Source organism: Myotis daubentonii, chromosome 6 (genome assembly GCF_963259705.1).
Source record: "Myotis daubentonii chromosome 6, mMyoDau2.1, whole genome shotgun sequence".
Lineage (NCBI taxonomy): Eukaryota > Metazoa > Chordata > Mammalia > Chiroptera > Vespertilionidae > Myotis > Myotis daubentonii.
Window position 1 is genome coordinate 41,708,915 of NC_081845.1, and position 27,213 is coordinate 41,736,127.

General features: G+C 41.4%; 1 protein-coding gene across 11 annotated transcripts in view; it reads left to right on the forward strand.

The window, feature by feature from the left end:
- The window catches only part of HACE1 (HECT domain and ankyrin repeat containing E3 ubiquitin protein ligase 1), an 86,493-nt gene extending 70,606 nt beyond the window's left edge, over positions 1–15,887 (forward strand). For 4 of the 11 annotated variants that reach the window (XM_059700838.1, XM_059700844.1, XM_059700842.1 and 1 more), the window contains 5 exons: positions 624–755; positions 7,208–7,306; positions 7,583–7,653; positions 14,264–14,377; positions 14,923–15,887. In XM_059700838.1, the coding sequence (XP_059556821.1) occupies positions 624–755; positions 7,208–7,306; positions 7,583–7,653; positions 14,264–14,377; positions 14,923–15,025 (519 nt within the window). In that variant the 3' untranslated portion in view covers positions 15,026–15,887. Of the gene's footprint in view, positions 1–623; positions 756–7,207; positions 7,307–7,582; positions 7,654–9,361; positions 9,715–14,249; positions 14,378–14,922 lie in introns of those variants that run through there. The other 7 variants (XM_059700837.1, XM_059700840.1, XM_059700839.1 and 4 more) reach the window with 5 other exon arrangements.
- The last annotated feature ends 11,326 nt before the right edge of the window (positions 15,888–27,213 follow it).

Here is a 27,213-nt window from a genome sequence, read left to right on the forward strand (position 1 = left end):
CAAGGCCACATTGTATTCCATTGTGTAAATGTGCCACAGCTTTTTTATCCACTTATCTACTGATGGGCACTTGGGCTATTTCTAGATTTTAGCTATTGTAAATAATGCTGCTATGAACATAGGGGTGCATCTATTCTTTTTGCTTGGTGTTCAGGGATTCTTAGGATATATTCCCAGAAGTGGGACCACTGATCTTGATAGCACTGCTGTTACAGACAGGGTGTGAGAAAACAGTTTAGTGAATGGTAGGGTGCTGGTTTACTGAGGTGTATGAATATTGGTGCCAACTTAATTCTAAATCTTTACCTCTTTTTAAAAAAAATATGTTTTATTGATTTTTCACAGAGAAGAAGGGAGAGGGACAGAGTTAGAAACATCAATGAGAGAGATCGATCAGCTGCCTCCTGCACGCCCCCCACTGGGGATGTGCCCGCAACCAAGGTACATGCCCTTGACCAGAATCGAACCTGGGACCCCTCAGTCCACAGGCCGACGCTCTATCCACTGAGCCAAACCGGTTCGGCTGAATCTTTACCTCTTAAATGAGAAGTGACTATATCAAAATTATCTTAAGTATGTGGAATTAAAAAAAAAGTCATCATGAAAACTATCTTTTTTAATAGGAGGAGTATGTTCAGCTTGTTACAGAACTTCGAATGACAAGAGCCATTCAACCTCAGATCAATGCTTTTCTCCAAGGCTTTCACATGTTCATTCCACCTTCCCTCATACAGCTGTTTGATGAATTTGAGTTGGTAAGGAAAACCATCAGCTCCTTTATCGCAACACAACAATACAAAACTCCAGTCGATGTAACTCAAAATAATTTTGGAGTACTGAGGTGCCTGGAATAATGTATAAGACATATGGTTTAGTATTCATGTTTAGAGATTTGTTACAACATTTGTGATTGTGCTTCTCTTAAGCTTAATAACCATATTAGCAATTCCTTAATGTGAAATGGAATGCAGTGGTGATAAAAATGGAATATTGTTTCCAAAGTACTACTGTACATGGAAGAAGCTGAGGGTCAGTCGTCCCAAAAGCAAAATTCCATATTTCTGAATTTTTTTTTGGTCATCTGTGGTAAAAAAGAATACCAATACAAACTTCTCATACTTCCAAAGAGAAGACTTGATTAAGTTTTTTCTTGTTATATTTGGGTTTTCTTTTCAGCTTATTTCATCATATATATAATTTTATAATTTTCCATTTCAAAACTCTGTGAAGGCCACTCTTTTTGCTAGCCCCCATTCTCTAATGAATGTTTTATTATATTTAATTTGTCTGCCTTTTACTGTGATCCAATGGGATTTCTGCTTTTCTATGATTTATGTCTGCATTTTCCCTTATTTCCCTTTTCTCTTTTATTTTTGGTAATAAATTGTTTCCAAACTCTCTACGTTTCTAACTCCTTAATAAAACACAGTATTGTAAATAGAGTATCATTTTTAAAAAGTATAATTTGGAAAATTAAATTTTAGGTCAATGGAAAGTATCCTTTGGTTTTATTCTGTTTCATAAAATTAGTTTTACCCTATGTCCTTCATTTTAATATATGAATAAGTGCAATGGTATATACCTTTAATTTTACACATATACCAGTATTCTCAATTTTTTTCACTCATGGTGTATCTTAGTAAAGTAGTGGACAGAATTTGCTAATTAATTTTGAAGTCCCTTGTGATTTAGTTTCATTAAATATCAGTTTTGAGGCCCAGGCCAGGTAGCTCAGTTGTTAGAGCATTGTCCTGATAACGCCAAGGTTGGATCCCCAACAAATCCATTTCTCAAATCAAAAAAAAAGAAAAAGAAAAAACACAAAAAACCCAGTTTTGAGTTTTTTTGCTTCTGTTTTTAGGTTTAGGATTAATGGTTTTGTTTAGCATAGACTTGTCTAGTTTTAGCATAACCATAAAAGTTACTTTTAGCATTTAAAAATGGAGTACTTATGAACTGTTAAACAGGGAATTACATTATTTCTTGGACCTATGGTGTAAAAAACCAATAGCAACAACATAAACCATTGACAAAAACTTTGCCTCATAATTTACTGATACTTATAAATTCTGTGAAACTTACTGAATAACAGTATACATAGAGAAAAATACATGCATTATAAATGTATAGTTTGAAACATTTTCGTAAGCTGACTACACCCATGAAAACAGCACCCAGATTAAGAAATTGACAGATCCTAGTGCCCCAGATGCCCCTTTCATGTCCCCTTTCACTAACTATCCCCAGTCATGGGCAACCACTCTCCTAACTTATAATATCATAGGTTAGGTTGCCCGTGTTTTAATTTAATATAAATGAAATAATCACCTAGAATATATCTGACCTCTTTGGCTGGGCTTTTTGTTTGTGAGAGTTATATTGTCGTTGCATGCAGTGTAATTTGTTCATTTTCATTGCTGTATGGTAGGTATTTCATTGTGTCAGGATACTGTTTTATCTTTTCTCCTCTTAAACATTTGGTAAGTACTTTTTAGTTTTAGACTATTTAAAATAGTGCTGCTACATACATTCTAGTACATGTCTTTAGGAGAAATATGCATGCAGTCTCTGTGTTATATACCTTGGAGTAGAATTGCTGCCATATATGGTGGGTATTTATTACAATAGATACTAGCAAATAGTTTTCCAAAGTGGTGTGTCAGGTTACACTCTCACCACCAGGTCTGGAAGTTCTGGGTGTTCCCATTCTTCACAGGCATTTGATAACTTGATTTTGCATTTTTACCATTTTGGTGGATTGGTAGTGGTATTTCATCATGATTTTAATTTGCATTTCCCTAATGATCAATGAAGTTGAGTGTGTTTGATAGGTTTATTACCTGTTTGTGTACTCTGGTTTTGAAGTATTAAAGTAATTTGTCCATTTTTTCTATTGTGTTTTCTATTTTCTTTGTTACTGATCCCTAGGATTCTTTATATCCTATCTAATAAAAGAGAAACATGATAATTAGCGTACGTCCGCTACCCTTCCCATTGGCTAATCAGGGTGATATGCAAATTAACTGCCAGCCAAGATGGCGGCCGGCAGCCAGGCAGCTTGAAACTAACATGAGGCTTGCTTGCTTCAGTGACGGAGGAAACCAACGTTCCCTGCCTGCCTTGCCGGCCTCTGAGCTTGCAGTTTGAAACATAGTTACAAATATAGAAGCTAAACAAAACCCCAGAAACCTGCTTTCAGCCCACAGGGATCTCAGAGCTGGAGTTGATACAGTGTTTCAATTATAGAACACAAACAAACCAGATACCTGTTTTCAGCAGCCGAGGCCTCAGAGCTGGAATCAGAGCTAAAGCTGGCCCAGAATAAAAAAAAAAGAAAAAAAGGAGCAGTTGGGAGCTTCAGTCACCCGCCAGCCTGAAAACAGCCTCAGCCCCTCACCCAGAATGGCCAGGCACCCCAGGGGGGACCCCCACCCTGAAGGGTGTGTGACCAGCTGCAAACAGCCATCATCCCCTCACCGAGGCTGGCCAGGCACCCCAGGGGGGACCCCCACCCTGAAGGGTGTGTGACCAGCTGCAAACAGCCATCATCCCCTCATCCAGGCTGGCCAGGCACCCCAGTGGGGACCCCCACCCTGATCCAGGACACCCTTCAGGGCAAACCAGCCGGCCCCCACACATGCATCAGGCCTCTATCCTATATAGTAAAAGGGTAATATGCCTCCCAGCACCAGGATCAGCGGAGCCGCGAGGCCTCCTGGCACTGGGATAAGCGTGACAGGGGGCAGCGCCCAAACCCCCTGATCGCCCTGTGGCTCTGTGTGTGACAGGGGGTGGGGCCACAGCCTGCCTATCCGCCCTGCTCTGTTTGTGACAGGGGAAGGCGCCCCAACCCCCTGATCTGCCCAGCTCTGTGTGTGACAGGGTGCGGTGCCCCAACCCCCCCCCCCAACGGGCCCTGCTCTACGTGTGACGGGGTAGAGCCATAACCTCCCCATCGGCCCTGCCCTGAGTGTGACAGTGGCGGCGCCCCAACCCCCCCCCCCCCCCACGGGCCCTGTTCTGTGTGTGATGGGGTAGAGCCATAACTTCCCCATCGGCCCTGCCCTGAGTGTGACAGTGGCGGCGCCCCAACCCCCTGATCGGCACTGCTCTGTGGGTGATAGAGGGTGGCATCGCAACCTCCCGATCCGCCCTACTCTGTGCATGACAGGGGCGGCGCCCAACTCCCCAATCAGCCCTGCTCTGTGCCCGACCAGGGGCTGCACCTAGGGATTGGGCCTGCCCTCTGCCACCCGGGAGCAGGCCTAAGCCAGCAGGTCGTTATCTCCCGAGGGGTCCCAAACTGCGAGAGGGCACCAGGCCTCTAGTATATATATATTTTTAATATATATTTTATTGATTTTTCACAGAGAGGAAGGGAGAGGGATAGAGAGCTAGAAACATCGATGAGAGAGAAGCATCGACCAGCTGCCTCCTGCACGCCCCCCACTGGGGATGTGCCTGCAACCAAGGTACATGCCCTTGACCGGAGTCGAACCTGGGACCCTTCAGTCCTGAGGCCGACGCTCTATCCACTGAACCACCCGGCCAGAGCTATATATTCTTTATAGGAGTCTTTGTTAGAAATATGTATTCCACTCTGGCGTCTTAGTTAATAAAGTTTTTAGTTTTAGCACAGTTTAGTTTACCTTTTTTATTTTTTTTTAAATGAATGGAGCTTCTTGTGTCCTTTTAAGAAATTGTTTCTTTTTCCAAGATCATGAAGGTATTTTCCTATAATTTCTTCTAAAAACTTTATTCCTTTGTCTTTCACATTTAGATCTGCTACTGATAAATTTTCAGTTGTGCTTATATTAGAAGTTAGGTTAGGATTCCTGGTGTGTTTTAGACTCTGGCCTCAAAACTAAGTTGAACTGATTTAGATGGTAAGATTATTTGGGAAGTACAGTGTTAAATAGGATAATAAAGATCTTTCATTCTCTTCATAAAAAGTTATAACATGATTTTCATGAAATAGCTCAAAATCTTAAGATAATAAAGCCTCAGTCATTTTTATTCATAATTATTGGCAATGAAAGCATACTTAATATTATTAAAAGCTTACTTTAGCTTAGAAGGAAAGAAGATTAAGCTCATATTTAAGACATGCGTAAAATTCATTCTCCCGCCCTTTGACAGGTCTGTTTCAAGGGCCTGCCACAAAACCCAATTTCCCCAGATGGTTTAAATAAAGGAGCATTAACAAAGGGACCATTATAGAGGTGCAGGCAGTGTTAAGAATAAATAAGACTTGGTGAGACATCCAGAGACTAGCAGCAGTGGAAAGTCTTTATCACCTCTGGAATTGAAGAGACAGGTGGGGGAGTTATTGTAAGAAGCCCTGTGATGAGGAGACATGGCTACTGGAAAGAGGTGCTAAAGCGGCGAGGGAGCGGAAAGTGCTCTCACTTCCAGGCCTCTGCCTGTTCTGTGGCGGAACCCAACCTGAAGCCAGCAGACAAGAGAGCTAGTGTGCCAGGATCAGCCTCCTAGGGCACAGAACAGTGCAAAGAAAAGTGGAGACTCTATTTGTGGCTGGTAAATGGATACTAACAGAACACCTCTATTTAGACAAAGTATATATTTTTTAATATTTTTATTGATTTCAGAGGGGAAGGGAGAGGGAGAGAGAGATAGAAACATCCATGATGAGAGAGAATCATGCGTTGGCTGCCTCCTACAGTCCCCCACTGGGGACCGAGCCCACAAACCTGGGCATGTGCCTTTGACCGAATCAAACCCGGGACCCTTTGGTCTGCAGGCTGATGCTCTATCACTGAGCCGAACTGGCTAGGGCTAGTCAAGTTATTTTATAATACCATCACAAGGAGAACGTAACTAGCAGTTCTCAAACAAAAGGTCTTAGGACCTCCTTACGACAAAAGCCTTTTTGTTTTGAGTTATATTAATTGATGTTTATTGTATTTGAAGTTAAAACAGAAATGTAAAATAATTTATTAATTCATATAAAAATAATTTATTGCCTATTAACAAAAAATTTTAAAATTGAAAACTATTTTCCAGAATGAAACAAAAATAATGGGAAGAGTGGCATTATTTTATATTTTTGCAAGTTTAATGTCTGGCTTAATAGAAGACAATGGGTACTCATATCTGAATCTGCACATTATCTGCTATGATATGTTGTTTGGTTGAACTGTATGGAGAAAATCCAGCCTTAAATAAGTTGGAAAAGAGAGAACCTTGCAGACTCCTCGAATAGATCTCAGAAACACCCAAGAGTTCTCAGACACCACCTTATACTAACTTTCATTAACCTTCAAAGTACACTCTGTACTAGTCTGGTATATATTTACGAGTAGTTGCTGTAGGAAACGTGATTTTGAACCACATTGCATTGATGTCTCTGTAATAACACATCCTGCTATTCCAGCTTGTCCGTGGTTTAGTTAAGTGTAGGCTGGTTATTGCCTCACCTGTCTCTGTAAATAAGCCCAACTGTGATTCAGAGGTGTGGACAAGCTCTTTTTCATGTTTTCTTTTCTCTTGGAAAACATAATGGTAAATACTTTTGCCATTCTTTATTTCATTTTTTAGTTATTTGATTGCTATTTTGTTTATTTGATGGTCTTTCTGGGAAAAAGGAGGCTACCAAAGTCATTAGGAAATTGCATTTTTTTTCTCACCTTGGGGAAAGTTGACATTAAAGATCTGAATTATTCCAGAATAGTTCTGCAAAGGCCTGAATGTTTTTTTTTAAATACATTTTTATTTTATTACTTTCCTTTTCCTAATGATTAGGATTTTTGATGATGTTTTCCTTTACTTAATCCAGGATTTATTCAGGTGTTTGTTGTTGTTACCTTCATATTGAGAAAATGGTTCTTTATATAATTTAACAAATTCATAAAATAAAGATAACCATAATGTTCATAAAAGTATTGCACATATAAGCTGTTGCTGCATAAGTGTTTATCTATAAACAAAGTATTGTCTCCTTATGTTTTAATTAAGTTGTATCAATGTAGAGACATCTGCACAGCTCACATATTTGAGATCATTGGTATCAAGGGTTCTCCCCCATGTAGTACTTGTTATTGATGACATGCAGACACTGTCACAAAAATAAATCGCTTTTACATGGAATTAGTTTCTAATTAAGGCAAATCTACTCTTTAAATGTAATAGGTTTGTGTTTTTTTTCCCCCAAAGAAGAATAATGAAATATTTTCCTTCTTCCCCAAAGGAGCTACTGCTTTCTGGCATGCCAGAAATTGATGTGAGTGATTGGATAAAAAATACAGAATACACAAGTGGCTATGAAAGACAAGATCCAGTTATTCAGGTAAAATTTCTCTAGAGCTTAGAATGAAGTTAAGTTTTACCATTTGATTTTGTAAGCTTTTCAGCACTATTGGATGAAAACCTACATTAATTAACGAAGTAAAGTTTTCCCCTAAATTCCTCTTATGGGAATTGCATATGAAAGCTGGTATGAAATAATTTTTGATAAATGAGTTCCTTAGAATCAAATGTGCTTTATGAATGCTGCATACTTCTTGGTATTAAGTCTACGATTGCTCTGAAATGTGAGCTAAGTTTTTTGTTCTCATTTTGTCAGTGGTTCTGGGAAGTTGTGGAAGATATTACTCCAGAGGAGAGAGTTCTTCTCCTGCAGTTTGTTACTGGCAGGTAGGAAGTGTTTTTATGATAATGGGAAAGTAATTTAATGTATTCTATTTCTAATGGCTTAGAGATAAACAACCAACATGAATTATTACTCTGAATTGTCAGTTTTTTACCTCCCTTTCCACTTTTATGATATTAAAGATTTATTTAAGCATTTAAAATAAAACATATATAGTAGTGGTCAATAAATATCTGTTTAAAATTCTGCAGATTGGTCAATAGTAGTAGCCAGATTTTTTTTTTAAATATATTTTATTGATTTTTCACAGAGAGGAAAGGAGAGAGATAGAGAGAGTTAGAAACATCGATCAGCTGCCTCCTGCACATCCCCCACCAGGGATGTGCCCGCAACCCAGGTACATGCCCTTGACCGGAATCGAACCTGGGACCTCTCAGTCCGCAGGCTGACGCTCTATCCACTGAGCCAAACCGGTTTTGGCCAGATTTTTAATATTTGTGTGTGCTGGGCAACACACACACACACACACACACACACACACACACACACATGCACACCACAACACATATAATACCCATACACAGCGGTTTTTCTCCAATTCTTATAAAACTTTACTTTAAATGTTAAGATCCATGTCCTAAGAATAATTATGATACCACACTTTGAGAAGTCTTCTTTTGCAACCAGTGAAATATCATAGATTAGAAAACTTCTTTTAAGTTATATTTCTGAAAGATGTAAAAAAAAGGTTCGATTTTCATTCTTTATAACATAGAATTTTATCTGTTTCCTTCTATTTATTAAAATATAGTTCAGTTGTTCTATTACAAATGTGCATAGTTCTCCTGGGAAAGTTGGCACACAGAAAATTAGAATAATAAAAAAAAATCACACTCTGCCAGCAGTAACTACTATAAACAATTTGATGTATTTACCTTTTTTCTCTGCCTTATTATTTATTTACTAGAGGCCCGGTGCATGAATTTGTGCAGGCGGGTGGTGTCCTCAGCCCAGCCTGCACCTTCTCACAATCTGGGACTGCTGGCTCCTAACCACTCGCCTCTCTGCCTGCCTGATTGCCCCTAACCGTTTCTGCCTGCCAGTCTGATCGCCCCCTAACCGCTCCCCTGCTGGCCTAATTAATGCCTGACTGGTCCCCTGCCAGCCCAATTGCCCCAAACTGCCCTCCCCTGCCGGCCCGATGGCCCCGAAATGCCCGCCTCTGGTGGCCCGATCACTCCCAACTGCCCTCCCTTGCAGGCCTGGTCGCCCCCAACTAGCCTCCTGTGCAGGCCTGGTTGCCCCTACCTTCCCTCCCCTGCCGGCCTGGTCGCCCCCAACTGCCCTCCCCTGCCAGCCCGATGGCCCCTAACTGCCCTTTCCTGCCAGCCCGATGGCCTCCAGCTACCTTCCCCTGGCAGCCTGGTTGCCCCCAACTGCCCTCCCCTGCTGGCTTGGTCACCCCCAACTGCCCTCCCCTGCTGGCCATCTTGTGGTGGCCATCTTGTGATGATGTGAGGGCGCAAGGGCCACCTAGGCTTTTATTAGTATAGATTTTTGAAGTGACTGGGAATCTAGCCCACAGTCTTTTGTTATATGGGACGATGCCCCAACCAACTGTGCTACCCAGCCAGAGTATTTTTTGCTTTTTTAAAAACATAATTTTGAGTGTGTATCTATATAAAATATATGTATGTAATTTAAGATTCACTGTTGTCTTATTTTTTAAAAATATGTTTTTATTGATTTCAGAGAGAGGAAGGGAGAGGGGGAGAGAGACAGAAACATCAATGATGAGATAGAATCTTGGATTGACCACCTCACATATGTCCCCTACTGGGGATCAAGCCCACCACCCAGGCATGTGTCCTGACCAGAATCAAACCATGATCTCCTGGTTCTTGAGTCAGTGCTCAACCATTGAGCAACACTGGCCAGGCACACTATTGTCTTATTTTTAAACTAGTATATAAGCATTATAAAAGTTTAGAAAATGGAGAATATAGCTAGAACAAAATGAAAATCCTATTAAGTAATTCCACCACATAGATAATGCTATTAACATTTTACTTTATTTTCTTAGTCTTTTAACTATATGATTAGGAAAATAGTTGGAGTCCCACCATATATCTAATTTTAAAGAATAAAATAATCAGATTGTAGACTAAAGCTATGAAAGAAAACCTTGTTAAGTTTTTGGGGTTTTGCTTTTTTGGTGGCTTCTTCTTGCCAAGAAATACCCTGTGATTGCGTAACTTAATGAAAATAATTTAATAAAAATTACATTTTCTGTATAGGAAGGTTAGGCTATTCAAATTTTAAAAAGTCACTCTAAGCTCAATCACTGGAGATAATCACTGTTAACATTGTCGTTATTCTTCCAGAATGTTTCTCACATATATAAATTTTTGCTTTTTAAGACATTGTCCCAGTTTTATAACTTGAATTTTGCAATATATCACTAAACATTATTCCATTTATAGATATAATTTTTAAATGGCTGCCTAACTCTTCAATTTATGGACCTCCTTCAATTGATATTGTCCTTTATTTCCAAATTTCCTCATTTATGAATAAGGCTGCAGAAATAAGGAATTTTTGTGCTACATACTTGGTGGGCCAAAATCCTACATTATTTATATAGGATAAATTCTTAGAAGGGAAATTTTTATATAGAAAGTACATTCATTTTTATAACCTTGATACATATTGCTCATTTATCCTTCAGAAAGATATCAGTTTTCAGATTAGCAGGGAATGAGAGAGGGTCTGTTCCTTTTATTCTAACAAAATTATAAAATCTTTGGGTTTTTTTAAAGCTTACTTTTCAAAGTTTAGGTATATGAAAACATTAGCTTAATTACCCTGATAATGAAATACTGTTACAATTTGTGTAAGAAAGTGTCAAGGCTCTTTTTCTCATCTTGTCCTGATACAGTGTTATGCCTGTTTTTTAAATTCTGCCTCTATAGGAAATTGAGAACAGTTTGGTTTTTTTTTATCCCTTTTCATTTTTGGTTGCCTTTGTTAATTTTTTTAGGCAAAAGTTAATATGCATAGATTAACTTAAGTTGAATTTTATTTCAGTTGACATATTCATGTCTTCTTCAGATATTCTTTTGCCCTAAGTAGGAATTGCTCATGCATTAGCATTTTATTAGTAAGACCCACGCATACTTTTATTATTCACTTAGACCTTGAAGGTAAGCTCAGGCATTTCATCAGGAAAACATTTAATAGCAACCAAACTGCTTCCCAGCTAGAAAAGAAAATGGCTGTTTTCAGAGATTCATATATAGTGATTGCTAATTTTTCCCCCTGGGAGTACATACATATCCATAATTTCAATTTGGTTCATTTTTAACAGTTTTTTATAGTGTGTGTGCTAAAAAAATACATAACATTTACCAGTTTTAAATGTGTTTTTATTGATTTTTAGAGAGAGAGGAAAGGAGAGGGCTAAAGAGAGAAACATTGATGAGAGAGCAACATCATCCATTGGCTGCCTCCTACATGCCCCTACAGGGGATCGAGCCTGCAACCTGGGTATGTGCCCTGACTGGAATCCAGCCAGTGACCTCTTGGTTCATGGGTTGATGCTCAACCACTGAGCAACACTGTCGGGCTTGCATTTTTAAGTGTACACTTCTGTGACGTTAAGTACATTTACATTGTGCAACCATCACCACCATCCATCTCCCAAATTTTTATCTTCCTCAGTTAATAGTGTACCCAATAAACACTAACTGTCCATTCCTACTCTCCTAGCCCCTGACAACCACAGTTCTCCTATCTGTTGTTACGGATTTGAATCTTCTAGGTACCTCATCTAAGTGGAACCATACATTGTTTGTCTTTTTGTGACTGGCTTATTTCACTTACCATAATGTCCTCAAGGTTCATCTGTATTAGCAAATGTCAGAGTTTCCTTTTGAAGACTAAATAATATTTCACTGTGTATATATACCACATTTTGCTTATCTTTTCACCCATGGAGGTCACTTGGGTTGCATCCACATTTTGGCTCTTGTGAGTGATATTGCTGTGAACATGGATGTTCAAATATCTCATTGATTCTCTGCTTTCAGTTCTTTTGGATATATACTATAATTCTATGTTTCATTTTTTTAGAACCTGCCAGGCTGTTTTCCACAGTGGCTGCACCATTTTACATTCTCACCAATAATGCCTAAGGGTTTTAATTTCTGCCTGTCCTTTCCAATACTTGGTCTTTTCTTTTCTTTTTTCTTTTTTTTTGAGGTAGGGGTTGGTGGTTTTTGTTTTATTAATAGTCATCCTAATGTGTATGAAGAAGTTACCTCATTGTGGTTTTGATTTCATTTCCCTAATGACAAATGATTTGATTAAGCGTCTTTTTCATCTGCTTATAGGCCATTTATGTATCTTCTTTGGAGAACTGTCTATTCAAGTCCTTTCCTTATTTTTAATTGGGTTTTGTTGCTGTTTTGTATATTTTTTGGATGTCAATTCCTTATGATTTATGATTTGAAAATATTTTCACCTATTTTGTGTTACCTTTTTACTCTATTCCTGGTATCCTTTGGCATATAAGTTTTTAACTTTGATGAAGTCCAATTTATGTACTTGTCTTTTGTTGCCTGTGCTTTTGGTGTCACATCCAAGCAGTCATTAGCAAACGCAGTGTCATGAAGCTTTCTCCCTATATTTTCTTATAAATATTTTGTAATTTTAGCTCTGAAGTTTAGGTCTTTGATTCATTTTGAGTTAATTTTTGTAAGTGGTGTTAAATAAGGGCCCAACTTCGTTTTTTTCTGTGGTAGATTAAAACTGGTTAGTTTTCTCAGCACAGTTTATTGAAAAGACTGACTTTTTCCCATTGAATATTTTTAGCACACTTGTTGAAAATCATTTGGCCATATATGTGAAGTCTTATTTTGGGGTTCTCTATTTTATTTCATTGGTTTATATCATCTGTCGTTATGCCAATTCCACACTGTTTTGATTATTGTAGCTTTGTAGTTTAAGTTTTGAAATCAGGAAGTGTAAGCCCTCTGATCTTGTTCTTCTTTTTCAAGCTGTTTTGGTTATTCAAGTTTCAACAGTGTTTTTAAATGAACTGAATTATGGTTTGTACTATGAATCATGTTAGAAAACATTTTTAATATTAGTCTACTGTCTTTGAGTATGCATTTACACCTATATGTTAAATGCTTACCATCATTCTAATTTATCCAAAAAGCACTAGAACATCTCATTTTAAAAACAACAAAGTTTATTCCAGGATCAGGTTGTTTAATCATGATGTGTGTGTGTGTGTGTGTGTGTGTGTATATTTATATATTTATATATATAAAGGCTAATTTGAAATACTAATTTTCTTTCAAATGTAAACAATAGAATTTGAGAAGTTGTAATTACATCCTCTACAGCCATGAACACAAGATTAAATTTTCTGGTTGTGGTTATACATATTGTGTTAGCCTTCCTGTGGTTTGACTATGTTAGGTGACATTAAAAAACAACATCTGATATTGTGAATCTTTGGAAAGAGAAATGTGAAGAATTTTATAGTATTTCCACTGTGAAAAACAAAACAAAATCCTTTTGACCCCAGATACTTTTCAAATGGGAAATTATTTGGATTATATGTAAGATCCTCTGTTGCTTTAATTAATTAAGCAAACATTTATTTATTCAGCAGATACTTAGTGAATGTCTACTAGATGCCAATCATTTTGCTAACCCCAGGGATACAAATACAGATATAACATACTTGGGCCCTCAAATCAGTCCCAGTTTAGTAGAGACACACATGAAATAAAATAATTGTACATGCAGTATTGTAACCGGACAACCAAGGGGTCCGGGCTGCCTGTCACTACTTCAGCCAGTTAAGCAGAGACAGGGTTGAATCACATATGAGCGTTCGTTACAATAATGCCGGCAGTATGGGAGAGCAACAGGTCATCCACAAAAATCTGTTCTGTACCCTACCATAAGCCAGCTGCTTATATTGGGTAGAAGGATAAGATTACATGGGAAGTAGGCATTACAGGTATAGGAAAGTGGGCATGGGATAATCAGTACAGGTTACAAGTCACGTGGGCTGCGGGGGAGTTACTGGATGCCCTGGGACCAGATTACAGGTAATAGGGGCCTGGGGGGTTGTAAAGAGCAAGTGCCTCCAGGACTAGGTGCCATGAGGTTGTAAATCTTTCCCTAATGATAGGCAGTTCTCACTAGGAGGACAGACTGCATTCCAATGGTATGTCCCAAGGTGTACAACTCTCAGCCAGGTTAGAATGTGCTTTCTCTAATCAGAACAGAACCATCATGGTTAACAGAGCATGATTAATGTTTGTTATAATTGTAGCTGATCCCCACTATATTCTATTTCTGCCCCTAACAGTATGCTAAATGAATAGTAGAGCTATGTGCTGTGGCTAATTGAAAGCATAGTACAGCTTATTGAAATGTGGAGGGGTGTCTCCATGGAAGCTGGATAACTGGCCACATGGTGACTTTTAGTAATAAGTTGGAGTGCTGCAGATTCAAAAGGATTATTTTGTTGGTGACCTAGAGTTGAATACATTCTTACCCTAACTTAGGAAATATATCAATAATAAAGATTTTCCTTTGATGATTGCAACATATTAAGATATGAACTGTTAGTTCCAGGGTCCCACATGGTGGATTTGCTAATATCATGGGTGGAAGTGGATTGCAAAACTTTACAATCGCTGCTGTGCCATATACTCCAAATCTTCTACCGACTTCAAGCACATGGTATGTTAAATTTTTTTATTTAAATGCATTTTGAAGTTTTGATTAATTTTGAGTGATCAAAAAAGTCTAACTACTGCATTGCTACAAGAAGAGGAAATAAATCTCAACAGTGATCTCTATCAGCATTTTGGAATCACTGACAAATAAATAGCTACATAGTTCCTTGCTTTCCCCTTTTTTGGTAAGGAATATGTTTGAGGAAACTATAATTTAAGTGAATATTGTTCAACCAGCATTAAAGTTAAGTTGTCATAGTGTCACTAAATTACACCATCATTTCAAATTAAATTGTTCTTGCTTATTTTTGGCTGAAAGGAACTTATTTTCTTCCACTACATTTGCAGACTAATGAAAACTACAATGCAGCAGGGGTTTTTTTTTTTGCTTTTGTTTTTATCTTTTAAATACTACTTCAGGGTTTTCCAATTTGAATGCAAATTTGAGAGGGTGGTTTTATGTTAATTTTCATAGTTTTCATTGCTAGACAAAACAATTAGAAATTTTACAGTTTTTCTATTTAATGGTGGTATATTTTACTTTTAAAGCATCAACATGCTCAAGTTACCTGAATACCCAAGTAAAGAAATACTCAAGGACAGACTTCTTGTGGCACTGCATTGTGGCAGCTATGGCTACACAATGGCATAGTGGAGTCTGGAAAGCTCATCTGACTGCTGATGCACAGTCCAAGTGGCAGAAGTAATTTAGGAAATGTCAACAGGAAAGCAGCCTCAAGGCAGTTCATGGGCAGGGCTGTTTAAAATTCATCAAGGATCAGGTTTTCTCCCCTGCCCCTTTTCCCTTCTATGTTTTCTCAGTTTGTGATACACTTAGAAAATAGAAAAATCACAGTAGCCTTTATTTTAAAGAATGCTAACTGAAAGTAGTAGAAACTGTCCTTATATTTCTTTTATCTTATTCAAGATTGTATTGAGGCAAAATCTTGTTCTACATTCCACCTCTGCTATGTAACTGTCTTGTTTAAAGGATGTTTTCTCTTTACTTTTCTGTATATTAAAGTATAGTAGGACATCCAACCTGGTATGTCCTATCGCATGTAAAGTGCCATTTATATTTTGAAAAACTATTGTATAGAATGGATTAATTGAAATTGTGTATAAAGCCACAAATATGTATTTTCCCATATTGAATCTATATTGCAATGATGTTTTCTAGCTTTTTAATATTTTACTATGTAAAGTTTAGACTGATGTGACTAACAAACAGCTGATGAAATGATATCTAATTTATATATTAAAGTTTATACTATATTGTATGAATTATTTGCACTTTTCAATGGTCAGTTTTCCATATATATTGTGGTCTCATAGTTTTTCTTATGCCTTAATTTATATTTTAGGTAAACCTAAAATATAATACTTTATCATTTTTTATTTTATCAGTGAATTCTGATGACACACTTAAATAATCTGATGTGCAGATTACTATTTAAATATGTAAGTTTTTCTTAAATTTGCTTTTTATGATTAAAATGTTGAGTTCCAGTGAATATGCCTAATGTAGACTGTTAGTTTTTAAATTTTAGGGTGATCTAATCAGTTTTTATTTTGAAAAGACACACTTGAGGAATTACAGCATACCTTTTAGGAGGAAGTAGGAACATGCACATAGTTAGAAGTGCTAATGGAGGGATTTGTAATGCTTAGGACTTTGCATCTGGAAACCAAAAGTAGACTCTCCAATAGCATATCCGTGGATATACATACCTGTGCATATTTCCTCATGAGCACCTGGTATATTTGTCACTGACAAATATTGACAATGTATATGTCAATACAGACAAATATTTATTATGTATATATGTATATAGACATATACATTGAAAGCTTTGCTAATTTATAAAGTTTCTCTATTATGCGCTTTTTGGTCCTTTTTTGTTATTGTGGTTTTTTATATTAAAAAATCTCAATAGATGACTAAAAATTAGGAATTATTTAAAAATTATTAGCTCTAAAATTAAGAGTCATATGCTTTATAATAAATGAAGCTAATAATTTTTAAATTTTGGTTTTCAAAATTTATTTGTAAAAGTGGTCATTAACTTCTATCTTTTCAAGTAAGTAACTGAGTTTAATATTACATTGCTAATTTTTCATGTTTACAAACATTAATTTGTTTTATTTTTTTGTTTTATGCTACAAAATTGTTTTCTTTTTTATTGAATGTATTGGGATGACCCTGGTTAACAAAATTACACAGGTTTCAGGTGCACAATTCTATACCACTGTATTGTGTGTTCACCACCCCAAGTCAAGTCTCCATCATCACCATTTATACCCCCCCATATCCTCCTCCACCTCCCCTCCCCCGCAATCACCATACTGTTGTCCATGTCAGTGAGTTTTTCCTTATTTTTTTCTATTTTGCTCAATCCCTCCACTATCCCCCAGCCAACAACCCCTTTCCCGACAGATGTCAGCCTGCTCTCTATCTATGAGTCTGTCTCTAAATTTCTGTTTATAATTATGCAATCCATTGGCTTTGTCAGATTGGTCCTTTTGCAACTATTTATGTACAAGAGATAACAAAACATTAAAAATGTCATGGTGTTTTATCCATGAATATGAATATTTTTATGTAAACCTAGAAAATTTAGGGTTTATTCTTTCACATTGTCTTTAATTTTAAACTATAAGAATGTAGTTAATATGAAAATATTTTACATGGATTAAAAATATTATTTAACCTGGAGGCAGCAAGTCTTTACATTTATTCCACAATTTCTTCTGTGAGTAGATGGATATGTTGAGTGGAAGGTGACATAGAAAAATGATTAGAAATTTCTTTCCCTTTGGATAAAAGAAGATTACATAATAGGAAAATGACTCTTTAAGTCTTAGAATATTTGGTAGTTCCATATAAGGAGGAAAACAGAAACATAGAATTCTAAAGTAAAACAAATGTAAGTCAAGGGAGCATATTATAGGAAACATTAATGAAAACTTCCGGGTGAAAGTTTAGTCATTCAAATAGTTTGAGTGGATAGTGCCCATCCTATCTAATAAAAGAGAAAAATGGTAATTGGCGTACGACGATACCCTTTTCATTGGCTAATCAGGGCTATATGCAAATTAACTGCCAACTATGATTGGCAGTTAACTACCAACTATGATTGGCAGTTAACTGCCAACTATGATTGGCAGTTAACTGCCAACTAAGATTGGCAGTTAACTGCCAACAAGATGGCGGTTAATTTGCATATGTAGGCACAATGCAGGGAGGCGAAAGGGAAAGCAGGAAGAAGCCCCCTGCCACTGACAGTGATCGGAAACCCAGGGGGGAGCTAAGAGCTGGGGGGCAGGGCAACGGCGGCCCTGGGGCCGCCTTTGCCCTGCCCCTCAGCCATGATTGGAGAATCAGGCGCCTTTGCCGCCCTGGCCAGCGATAGCAGGAAGTAGGGGTGGAGCCAGCGATGGGAGCTGGGCACGGTCGAAATTGGCAGTCCCGGGAGCTAGGGGTCCCTTGCCTGGGCCTAAAGCGGAGCCCACGATCGCGGGGCCGCTGCAGCTGCGGGTCCCCGCTGCCCGGGCCGGACGCCTCAGCCAGAGGCATCCTGCAGGGGCAGGGGCGGAGCCTGCAACCGCGGGGAGCTGGGGGTCCCCTGCCCAGGCCTGACACCTCTGCCAGATGCCTCAGGCCTGGTCAAGGGGCCGATCTGGTGATTGGTGATCGGAGGGTGATGAGGGTCAACTCCTCTGGCCGAGGCATCAGGCCTGGGCGGGGGGCGGAGCTGGGGATTGGGGGGATATGATGGTCCCCTTGCCCAGGCCTGAAGCCTGGGTCAGAGGTGTCAGGCTTGGGCGGGGGGTGGAACAAGCGATCAGAGGGAGATGGGGGTCCCCTGCCCAGGCATGATTCCTTGGCCAGAGGCCTCAGGCCTGGGCGGGGGCCAGAGCCAGTGATCGCGGGGAGATGGGGGTCCCCTGTCCAAGCCTGACACCTCTGGCGGAGGCGCCAGGCCTGGGCAAGGGGCCGATCCTGCGATTGGAGGGTGATGGGGGTCAACGCCTGAGAGCTCCCAGTATGTGAGAGGGAGCAGTCTGGGCTGAGGGACACCCCCCACACACACACCGAGTGCACGAATTTCGTGCACCGGGCCCCTAGTGTAGTTAATAAAATCCATCTTCTAATTCATCAAAAAAGCCAAAATGTAATATAATCTAAGGAAATGCAGCTTTAAAACAGTATGTTGAATACAGCCTATTCCGTGTGGGAGTGAGAGTTTTAAAGTGTAGGTCACAAGTTGGAGGGCCAACCGATGATTCCCTGTTTGAGGAAGTAATGGAGATGACTTAACCACCAGGTGAGCTTAGAACTGGACCTGGGCAATCCTCACTTCCTCCCCTGTCCTTGGAATGTATGTTCTACCCACCATTCCCACAGTGGAGCCATTTTCAAGGACATAGCCTGAGAGAGAAATGTGTTGAGACCATCTGTAAGGTATATGTGACTGAGCCCAGTTAAGGCCTCTATATAAACTTAGAATTTGACAGGTGGGTGCAAGAATCTACTTGTCTTGGCCTGGCCAGGTAGCTTAGTTGGTTAGAGTGTCATCCCAATACACCAAGGTTGTAGTTTTGATCCCTAGTCAGGGCACATGTAAGAAGCAACCAATGAATGGGTAAATAAGTGGAACAACAAATTGATTCTCTCAAAATAATCTATACTAATAGAAGGAAAATATACTAATTAGACTGGGTTGACCGGACATCTTCTGGACAGTTAGGGGATGACTGGGCTGGTAGGGGGCAGTTAGGGGGTGACCAGGCCAGCAGAGGAGTAATTAGGGGGGGACCAGGCCAGCAGGGGGGCAGTTTGGTGGCGGCCAGGCCGGCAGGGGGACAGTTATGGGGCGACCAGGCGAGAAGGGGGGCAGTTTGGTGGCGGCCAGGCCGGCAGGGGTCAGTTTGCAGGTGGCCAGGCCAGCAGGGGGGCAGTTAGGGAGTGGCCAGGCTGGCAGGGGGCCAGTTAGGGGTAGCCAGGCCAGCAGAGGACCAGTTAGGGGGTGATCAGGCCAGGAAGCAGAGACGGGGGCAATCAGGCAGGCAGGCAGGCAGGAGAGCAGTTGGGAGCCAGCAGTCCTGGATTGCAAGAGGGATGTCCGACTGCCGGTTTAGTTGGGCCTAAACCGGCAGTCGGACATCCCGTGAGGGGTCCCAGATTGGAGAGGGTGCAGGCCAGGCTAAGGGACACCCCCCTGCTGTGCACGAATTTCATGCACTAGGCCTCTAGTCTATATAGATTTTATATATATATATATATATATATCCTATACTAATAAAAGAGAAAAATGGTAATTGGCGTACAACCGATACCTTTTTCATTGGCTAATCAGCGAGATATGCAAATTAACTGTCAGCCAAGATGGCGGCTGGCAGCCAGGCAGCTGAGAATAGGAGGCTTGGTTGCCCCAGCGATGGAGAAAGTCAAGGATCCCCGCAGCTGCGGGGCTCTGAGCTCCTGAAGCAACAACTCCAAAAGATACAATGTTTCAATTATAGAAGCTAAAAGATGGCGGTTAATTTGCATACTCAGGCTCCAAGCAGAGCGAAGCCAAACAGCCCTGAAGCAGCAGGGCAGAGAGGCCTCCCGGCCCCAGTGATCAGCGGAGCCGAGAGGCCTCCCAGCCCCGGTGATCAGCGGAGTCGAGAGGCCTCCCAGCCCCGGTGATCAGCGGAGTCGAGAGGCCTCCCGGCCCTAGTGATCAGCGGGTCCGAGAGGGCTCCCAGCCCCGGTGATCAGCGGAGTCAAGAGGCCTCCCAGCCCCGGTGATCAGCGGAGTCGAGAGGCCTCCCGGCCTGGTGATCAGCCGAGAGGCCTCCCGGCCCGGTGATCAGTGGAGTCCATAGGCCTCCCAGCCCCGGTGATCAGCGGAGTCCAGAGGCCTCCCGGCCCGGTGATCAGCCGAGAGGCCTCCCAGCCCCGGTGATCAGCCGAGAGGCCTCCCAGCCCCGGTGATCAGCGGAGCTGAGAGGCCTCCGGGCCAGGGATCAGGGGAGCCGAGAGGCGTTCTGGCCCTGGGATCAGTGGAGCAGCGAGGCTTCCCAGCACCGGGATCAGTGTGACAGGGTGCGGAGTCCCAACCCTCTGATCGGCCCTGCTCTGTGCATGACAGGTGTGGCGCTGCAACCTCCCTATGGACCCTTCCTTGAGTGTGACAGGGGGTGGTGCCCCAACCCCCCAATCGGCCCTACCCTGAGCATGACTGAGGGTGGCATCGCAACCTCCCAATCCGCCCTGCTCTGTGCATGACAGGAGGCGGGGCCCCAACTCCCCAATGGGCCCTGCTCTGAGCCCGACCAGAGGTTACACCTAGGATTAGGCCTGCCCTCTGCCACCCGGGAGCAGGCCTAAACCAGCAGGTCCTTATCTCCTGATGGGTCCCAGACTGTGAGAGGGCACAGGCCAGGCTGAGGGACCTCCTCTCCCAACCCCGAGTGCACAAATTTTTGTGCACCAGGCCTCTAGTATATATATATATATATATATGTATGTATGTATGTATAAATAAAGAGTCAGGGTCCATTGCATCCAAAATGACTGAAGGCTCGACCTAATGCCTAGGCAGCAGGCTCAGGTGGGTGGAGACTTGTGGCAGCTGGGACGGGGCCAGGGGAGGCGGGACCGGCACTCACACTCACAGCGGCACACACGCACAAACACACACAGCGCCCACCAGCTCACAGCCTTTTATCCCTTTATTTTCTCCCTCCCAGCTCGCTCTTGGAGCCTCTCTGAGAATGAGGCCCCAGGAGAGACTGGGATGGAGAGATGGAAACAAAACAGACTGGGCCTGAAGAGAGGGTGGGCAGAGGGTGGAGCTGCCCCCACTGGCCCTGCCCCCTCCCAGCCAGGATAGAGGAAGAGAGAGAGAGGGAGAGAGGGAGGCAGGGAGGCCTGGAGGACTGCTGTGAAAAACAGAGAGACAGAGACTGGGATGGAGAGATGGAAACAAAACAGACGGGGCCTGAAGAGAGGGTGGGCAGAGGGTGGAGCTGCCCCCAATGGCCCTGCCCCCTCCCAGCCAGGATAGAGGAAGAGAGAGAGAGGGAGAGAGGGAGGCAGGGAGGCCTGGAGGACTGCTGTGAAAAACAGAGAGACAGAGACTGGGATGGAGAGATGGAAACAAAACAGACGGGGCCTGAAGAGGCCTGGATGGAAGGGAGGCCTGTGGGGGCCAGGAACTGAAATGTTTCACCAATCCCTCCCCACCTCACGTGTGGTGCTCAGAAGTGAGCAGGGGAGCCAAAGCCACAGGCAGGGATGGAGAAGGGTGCCCTCCCCTCTGGAGACTCCCAGTATCTTCAAACTGCCTTCCAAAGGTGTCCCAAGTCCCTCTTCCTCTCCACACCATGGCGGCAGTGAGTCCTGGGTCGCCATGGTGCCCGTGGCACAGGCCTCTCCGCGGGGGCACCAGGAGAGACAGTGCCTGGCACTCACACTCACACTCACACACAGCGCTCATCAGCTCACACCCTTTTCTCCCTTTCTTTCCCTCCCTCCCAGCTTGCTCTCAGAGCCTCTCTCAGAATGAGGCCCCAGGGTGGGCAGAGGGTGGAGCTGCCCCCACTGGCCCCACCTCCTCCCAGCCGGGAAAGAGGAAGAGGGAGAGAGGGAGGCAGGGAGGCCTGGAGGACTGCTAAGAAAAACAAAGACAGAGACTGGGAGAGACTGGGATAGAGAGATGGAAACAAAATAGCAATATTAAAATACTTCCTCTAATTAATTCCCTTTTAATGTGCATGGATTTTGTGCACCAGGCCACTAGTAAAATAATAATAGAAAAAGATCTACTCATCTTGCTGCTGTCCAAGACAAGCCTCAGAACTAGTAGGTGCTTGTTAAAACTGCCACCTACCACTTGAGTGATCTGCCTTTTTTTTTTCTCTATTCTTGCCCTCTGTGTATGTGGGCTGGTTTCAGATTTTACTGGGGAAGCGTCCAAGGTTGTGTACCAGCATTCCCACTCACATGTGTTTTATCAGTCATGCCAATTCTAAAACTTCAATGAGTTATCAACATTTAAAAAAATCTGGAGAGTTCATGCAGAAGTCCAGGGTTTTGGCCTTTGAGAAATCAGACAATCTAACAGCATTGAGCACAGACTCCTGGAAGGCATTGCTAGGAGACTGGGCTTGAGTGAAAGCTGCTGCTTTCAGTGACCGAATTTGCTCTCCAGTTTGCTGTTTTTTCATCCCAGCCTGCTTCACTAATAGATGTTACCTTTCTGGCCATTGACAGCATTGGAGTTTGCTTTTAAATATCAATGTTGAGCAGCCCTAGCAGTTTGGCTCAGTGGATAGAGCGTCGCCCTGCAGATTGAAGGGTCCCAGGTTCAATTCCGGTCAAAGGCACATTCCCAGCTTGTGGGCTCAGTCCCCACTGGGGGGCATGCAAGAGTCAGCTGATCAATGATTCTCTCTCATCATTGATGTTTCTCTCTCTCTTTTCTTTACTCTCTGAAGTCAATAAAAATAAATTTTAAAAAATCTATGTTGACCAAAAATGTTCCCCTGGAGTGTTAATTGGTACAAATACTTTGGAAGGCAATTTGGCAATATTGTATTTTATTTTATTTTATTTTTTTTAAATATATTTTATTGATTTTTTTACAGAGAGGAAGGGAGAGGGACAGAGAGCTAGAAACATCGATGAGAGAGAAACATCGATCAGCTGCCTCCTGCACACCTCCCACTGGGGATGTGCCCACAACCAAGGCACATGCCCTTGACCAGAATCAAACCCGGGACCCTTCAGTCTGCAGGCCGATGCTCTATCCACTGAGCCAAACCGGTTACGGCAGTTCCTTAAACTCTTTTGCAAACAGTGAAAAAACGAATGCTCCCTTGCCCACGAAGCTCTACTATATTTCCACATTGTGTGATAATTAGCACTGTTAATGTCTCCTAAAATTCTATGAATTAGAGATTTACTTGAATTTGCACTTTCTCTCCAATTCCCCCTCTCCCCCCCAATAATAAAAGTACTTTTTTAATATGGGAAAATTTGGTACTCATGGATTTGTGTACTAACTAGAAAAAAGCAGTAAGTTATAATTCTACTCCCTAGCCATTGTCTTTCCTTCTAGTCTTTCTCAATGCACTTTTTTCCATAGTTCAGTTCACAAAGAACATAGCATTTAGTATCTCCCTTATTTATTCAACATTATCTTTTAAACATTTCCTGTCATTATAGCTTATTTGTAAATATTTTTTAAAAAGTTGCATAGTCTATTTGATTGTATGTATGCATCATAATTTACTTGACCATATTTCTAAAATTTTTAACACATACCTGGTATTCCTAATATGTTTGCTTTTATAAATAATAAGTGGTCTCTTAACACTAGTGATAGTCTAGGAGTGGTAACATTTTCTGGGTTATTTGTCGAATTGTTCATAAGTTGCTCCATGGTTGTGGAATTACTATTGTAGGAAGGCTCAAGGAAGGGCTGATGGAACACAGAACCCTTTTGGGTAGATGGGACCGAGTAGGCTTGTTCCAGCAGCACAATTAGGGATGTGTGCCCTATCAGAGTGTAAAAGAGTTAGAAAGGGTGGTAGAAGGGTGTTTAGATAATTGCTTATTTTCAGTCTTTATCCCAAGAACAGGGGAGAAAATTAATCTTTTATATGACATAGCCTCATTCTCACAACCCAGAGCTCAAGCATTTGTTATTACATTACTAGAGGCCCAGTGCATGAATTTGTGCATGGGGGGTGGGGGGACTGCAGGAGATCCGCCGGCAGGCCCAGATCTAGTTATGTAGATGTGCTGAGGTAGCAGCAAGCAAAGACCACAGACAGAGCACCCCAAAACGGCCTGAACACCAGCTATGCTCTGAGGTGGAAATACAGCTCCACTTTGCTGCCATGCTGGGGCTGCCTCACTCTCCCCAAGGGTGGAGTTGCTGACAGACAGACAGTTCGTCTCTCCTACCTCAACTGCACATTTTCTTGGGGCTCTGCCCCCAAGCATGACAGGTAGCTGACTTCGGCCAATGGTGGTATACCACCATAGGAGTGCTAGCCAATCTGCTCTTGGGAGCCCGGAAAGGCCCGGGACCAAGCTAGAAGTGGCTGGGGGGGTGCAGAAGAGCGAGCGGTGTGGTGCGGTGGCAGAGATGGTGGTGGTGCTTACTTTACGTCTTTGCAGATAGGCTGCTGCTTTGCCCCTTCTGCCCCCTCTGAGCTGCTACTCTGTCTTGATCAGTATCAGGGTCACTCTCCTTCTACAGACTTCCCAGACCCAGATTCTCCGGTGAGCCTTAGCTGGGGGGGGGGGGGACTGGCCTGGGGGACGGGACTGTGGGAGGTTGGCTGGCCACCAGGGGAAGAGACCATGGGCGGTTGGCTGTGGGAGTGCACTGACCACCAAGGGCCAGCTCCTGCGTTGAGTGTCGCTCCCTGGTGGTCAGTGCGCTCATAGTGACCGGTTGTTCTTGTTCAGTCATAAGGGTCACTTAGGCTTTTATATGTATAGATATAGTTTAGCTACATCGAGGGTCATTTATGCTCTTATCAGTTAAACTAGAAACCCCTAGACTCCATTTATTGTTTCCCAAAAGTGGATTTATAAGCTTTGGAGTGCAACCTTTTAGCTCATTGGACAATGTAAATATAACAGCTGTCTTTGAATGGGTAGGTATTTAGCTAATATTATAATTTTGCTTGCTTTTACCACAATTTCGGCATATCAATATAAATCAGTCATGATTTTTTTTTTATGTGAAACACGCTTCTTGCTCTTGTGCACTTCCACAGTTGTTAGTCAACAAAATTTTACTTTTAAGGTTAACAATAGTAACAGAAATCCCAATTTTACATTTTGGTTGAAGCTATTGTAATGTGGAAAAATTTCTGTTAAAATGTCCTTTGTGAAATTCTTAGGCCTTACTTTATGATTACCTGCTTAATGCTCCAATGCAATTTGGCACAAATTTGTTTAATTTATTATAATCAGTCCTTTCATCTCATAGGTCAGAAAATTGGGAGTCCAATGAGGTGGTATATGGCTTAAGGTTTCAGGGCTCCTTAACCAAACTGGAATTTAGAAAATAGATGGTCTAATTCTTAGTCCATAAGGGTTTTCTTGACTCCATGCTGTCTCTTTATGACATAACTGCATTATAAAAAGACTCTTTTAGGAAAACACCTGCAGCCTATTAACAGTCATGTATGATAAGCCTTTTGGGAAACTATAACTTAATAAGCTAATAGTTAAGAGTGATTAATAGGACTATATTTCTTCTTTCCCACTGTGCAACAATAAGCTAGGGTGGGTATTTTACCATCTCAAAATGAAAAAGAACAGATGTATTGTCAGATCATAGATCATGGACAATCATTAACTTTTATTATCTTTATAAAAATGTTAAATTTTAAGCATACTTGGTGCTTGCTTGGAATTATGTTGTGCATCTAATGATGCAAAACCATTAAAACCATAAGCAATATAATGACTAGTGCTGTATACTTGTGTACCTACTCTTTCTATTGCCCTTGACTGAATTATGTTATTATTCTCTTAAATGTCTCATTGAATGCAATGGAGGGGAAGTATTCCTTTGTGGTGTTGAATATACATTTAGTGGAGAAAACTTCAAATCAAGTCAACAAATTCCCTTAAATGCCTTGTATGTATTCAACACTGGTTTAGGGATTGTGACCCACACGCTACCCTCAAAGGAAATAAAATTCAGTTGGGCAGATGGAAGGCATATTTGAAACAGTTTTTAAAATTGTGCAGCACAGCATATGATTAAATATAAAAGCCAGGAAAGAAGATTTTAATAGAAACAGTATCCAAAACTGCTTCCAATATTTGACCTAATTGAATCATTAAATTGCTCTCTGTATTTCAAGACTAATAAATTGATTAACCTGTTGATTGAACAAATAACTGAAAAGGTTAAAAATGATAAGTTCACTGTTAAATAAGGCTCATGTGTGTCAGTCATTGAGTTTTCAAATTTTTAATAAGTGAATTATTAGCTTGCTTAATTCTAGGTTCTGGTCATTCCTTGAGAATTCTGATCTGGGAATTTCTATTTGGAGACTATTCATATACCAACCATATTTGAGGGAGGCTCTCCATTTCTCTCAGAATAGTGGCAATATCTGGTTCTTTTTGAAAAGCTTATAGTAGGAGTGCTTAAGGTGGTATCTGTACAGTGTTCTCATATGGTATATTTAGGAATAGATGAACAAAGCAAAATGGATTTTCTTATTCAAATTCCAAAATTCTACATGCAGTGGCCTGCTTGACATCTTCGCTTGGATGGTTATTAACAATCTCAACCCTTAAACGTGTCCAGAGAGGATATCTTGTTTTCTCATTGTCCCCCTGCCATCTGTCACCCTATCCCAATTTCTTGTCTCAGTAAATGGAGACCACCACCCACCTTCATGTTCTAAGACACAAACCAATAAGTCATTCTTTATTCTTCCCTTTCTCTCATGTTCTACATCCAGGCCATTTCCAACTCTTGCTGAGTATATCTGTCGCATATATCTTAGTCAACTTCTGTTGTTCTGACTAAGCTACCATCCTTAAACTGCAGTGGTTTAACACAAAAGAAGGCAGTAGAGCATCATGGTTGGAATACAGACTTAGAGTTAGACTGCATGGATTTGAATTCCAGTGTTCCCACTATTAGCTGCTGTCAGGAGTAGGAAGTGAAATAAGGAAAGAAAGAAAGCCAATACACAGGTGTCCTATGAATTGATCCACTGTGGGCACCTGGAACTCAAGTCCACCAGGAACTTTAGAAGAGCTGGCATCTCACAACTGTCCACCAAAAGAGTGAAAGACGA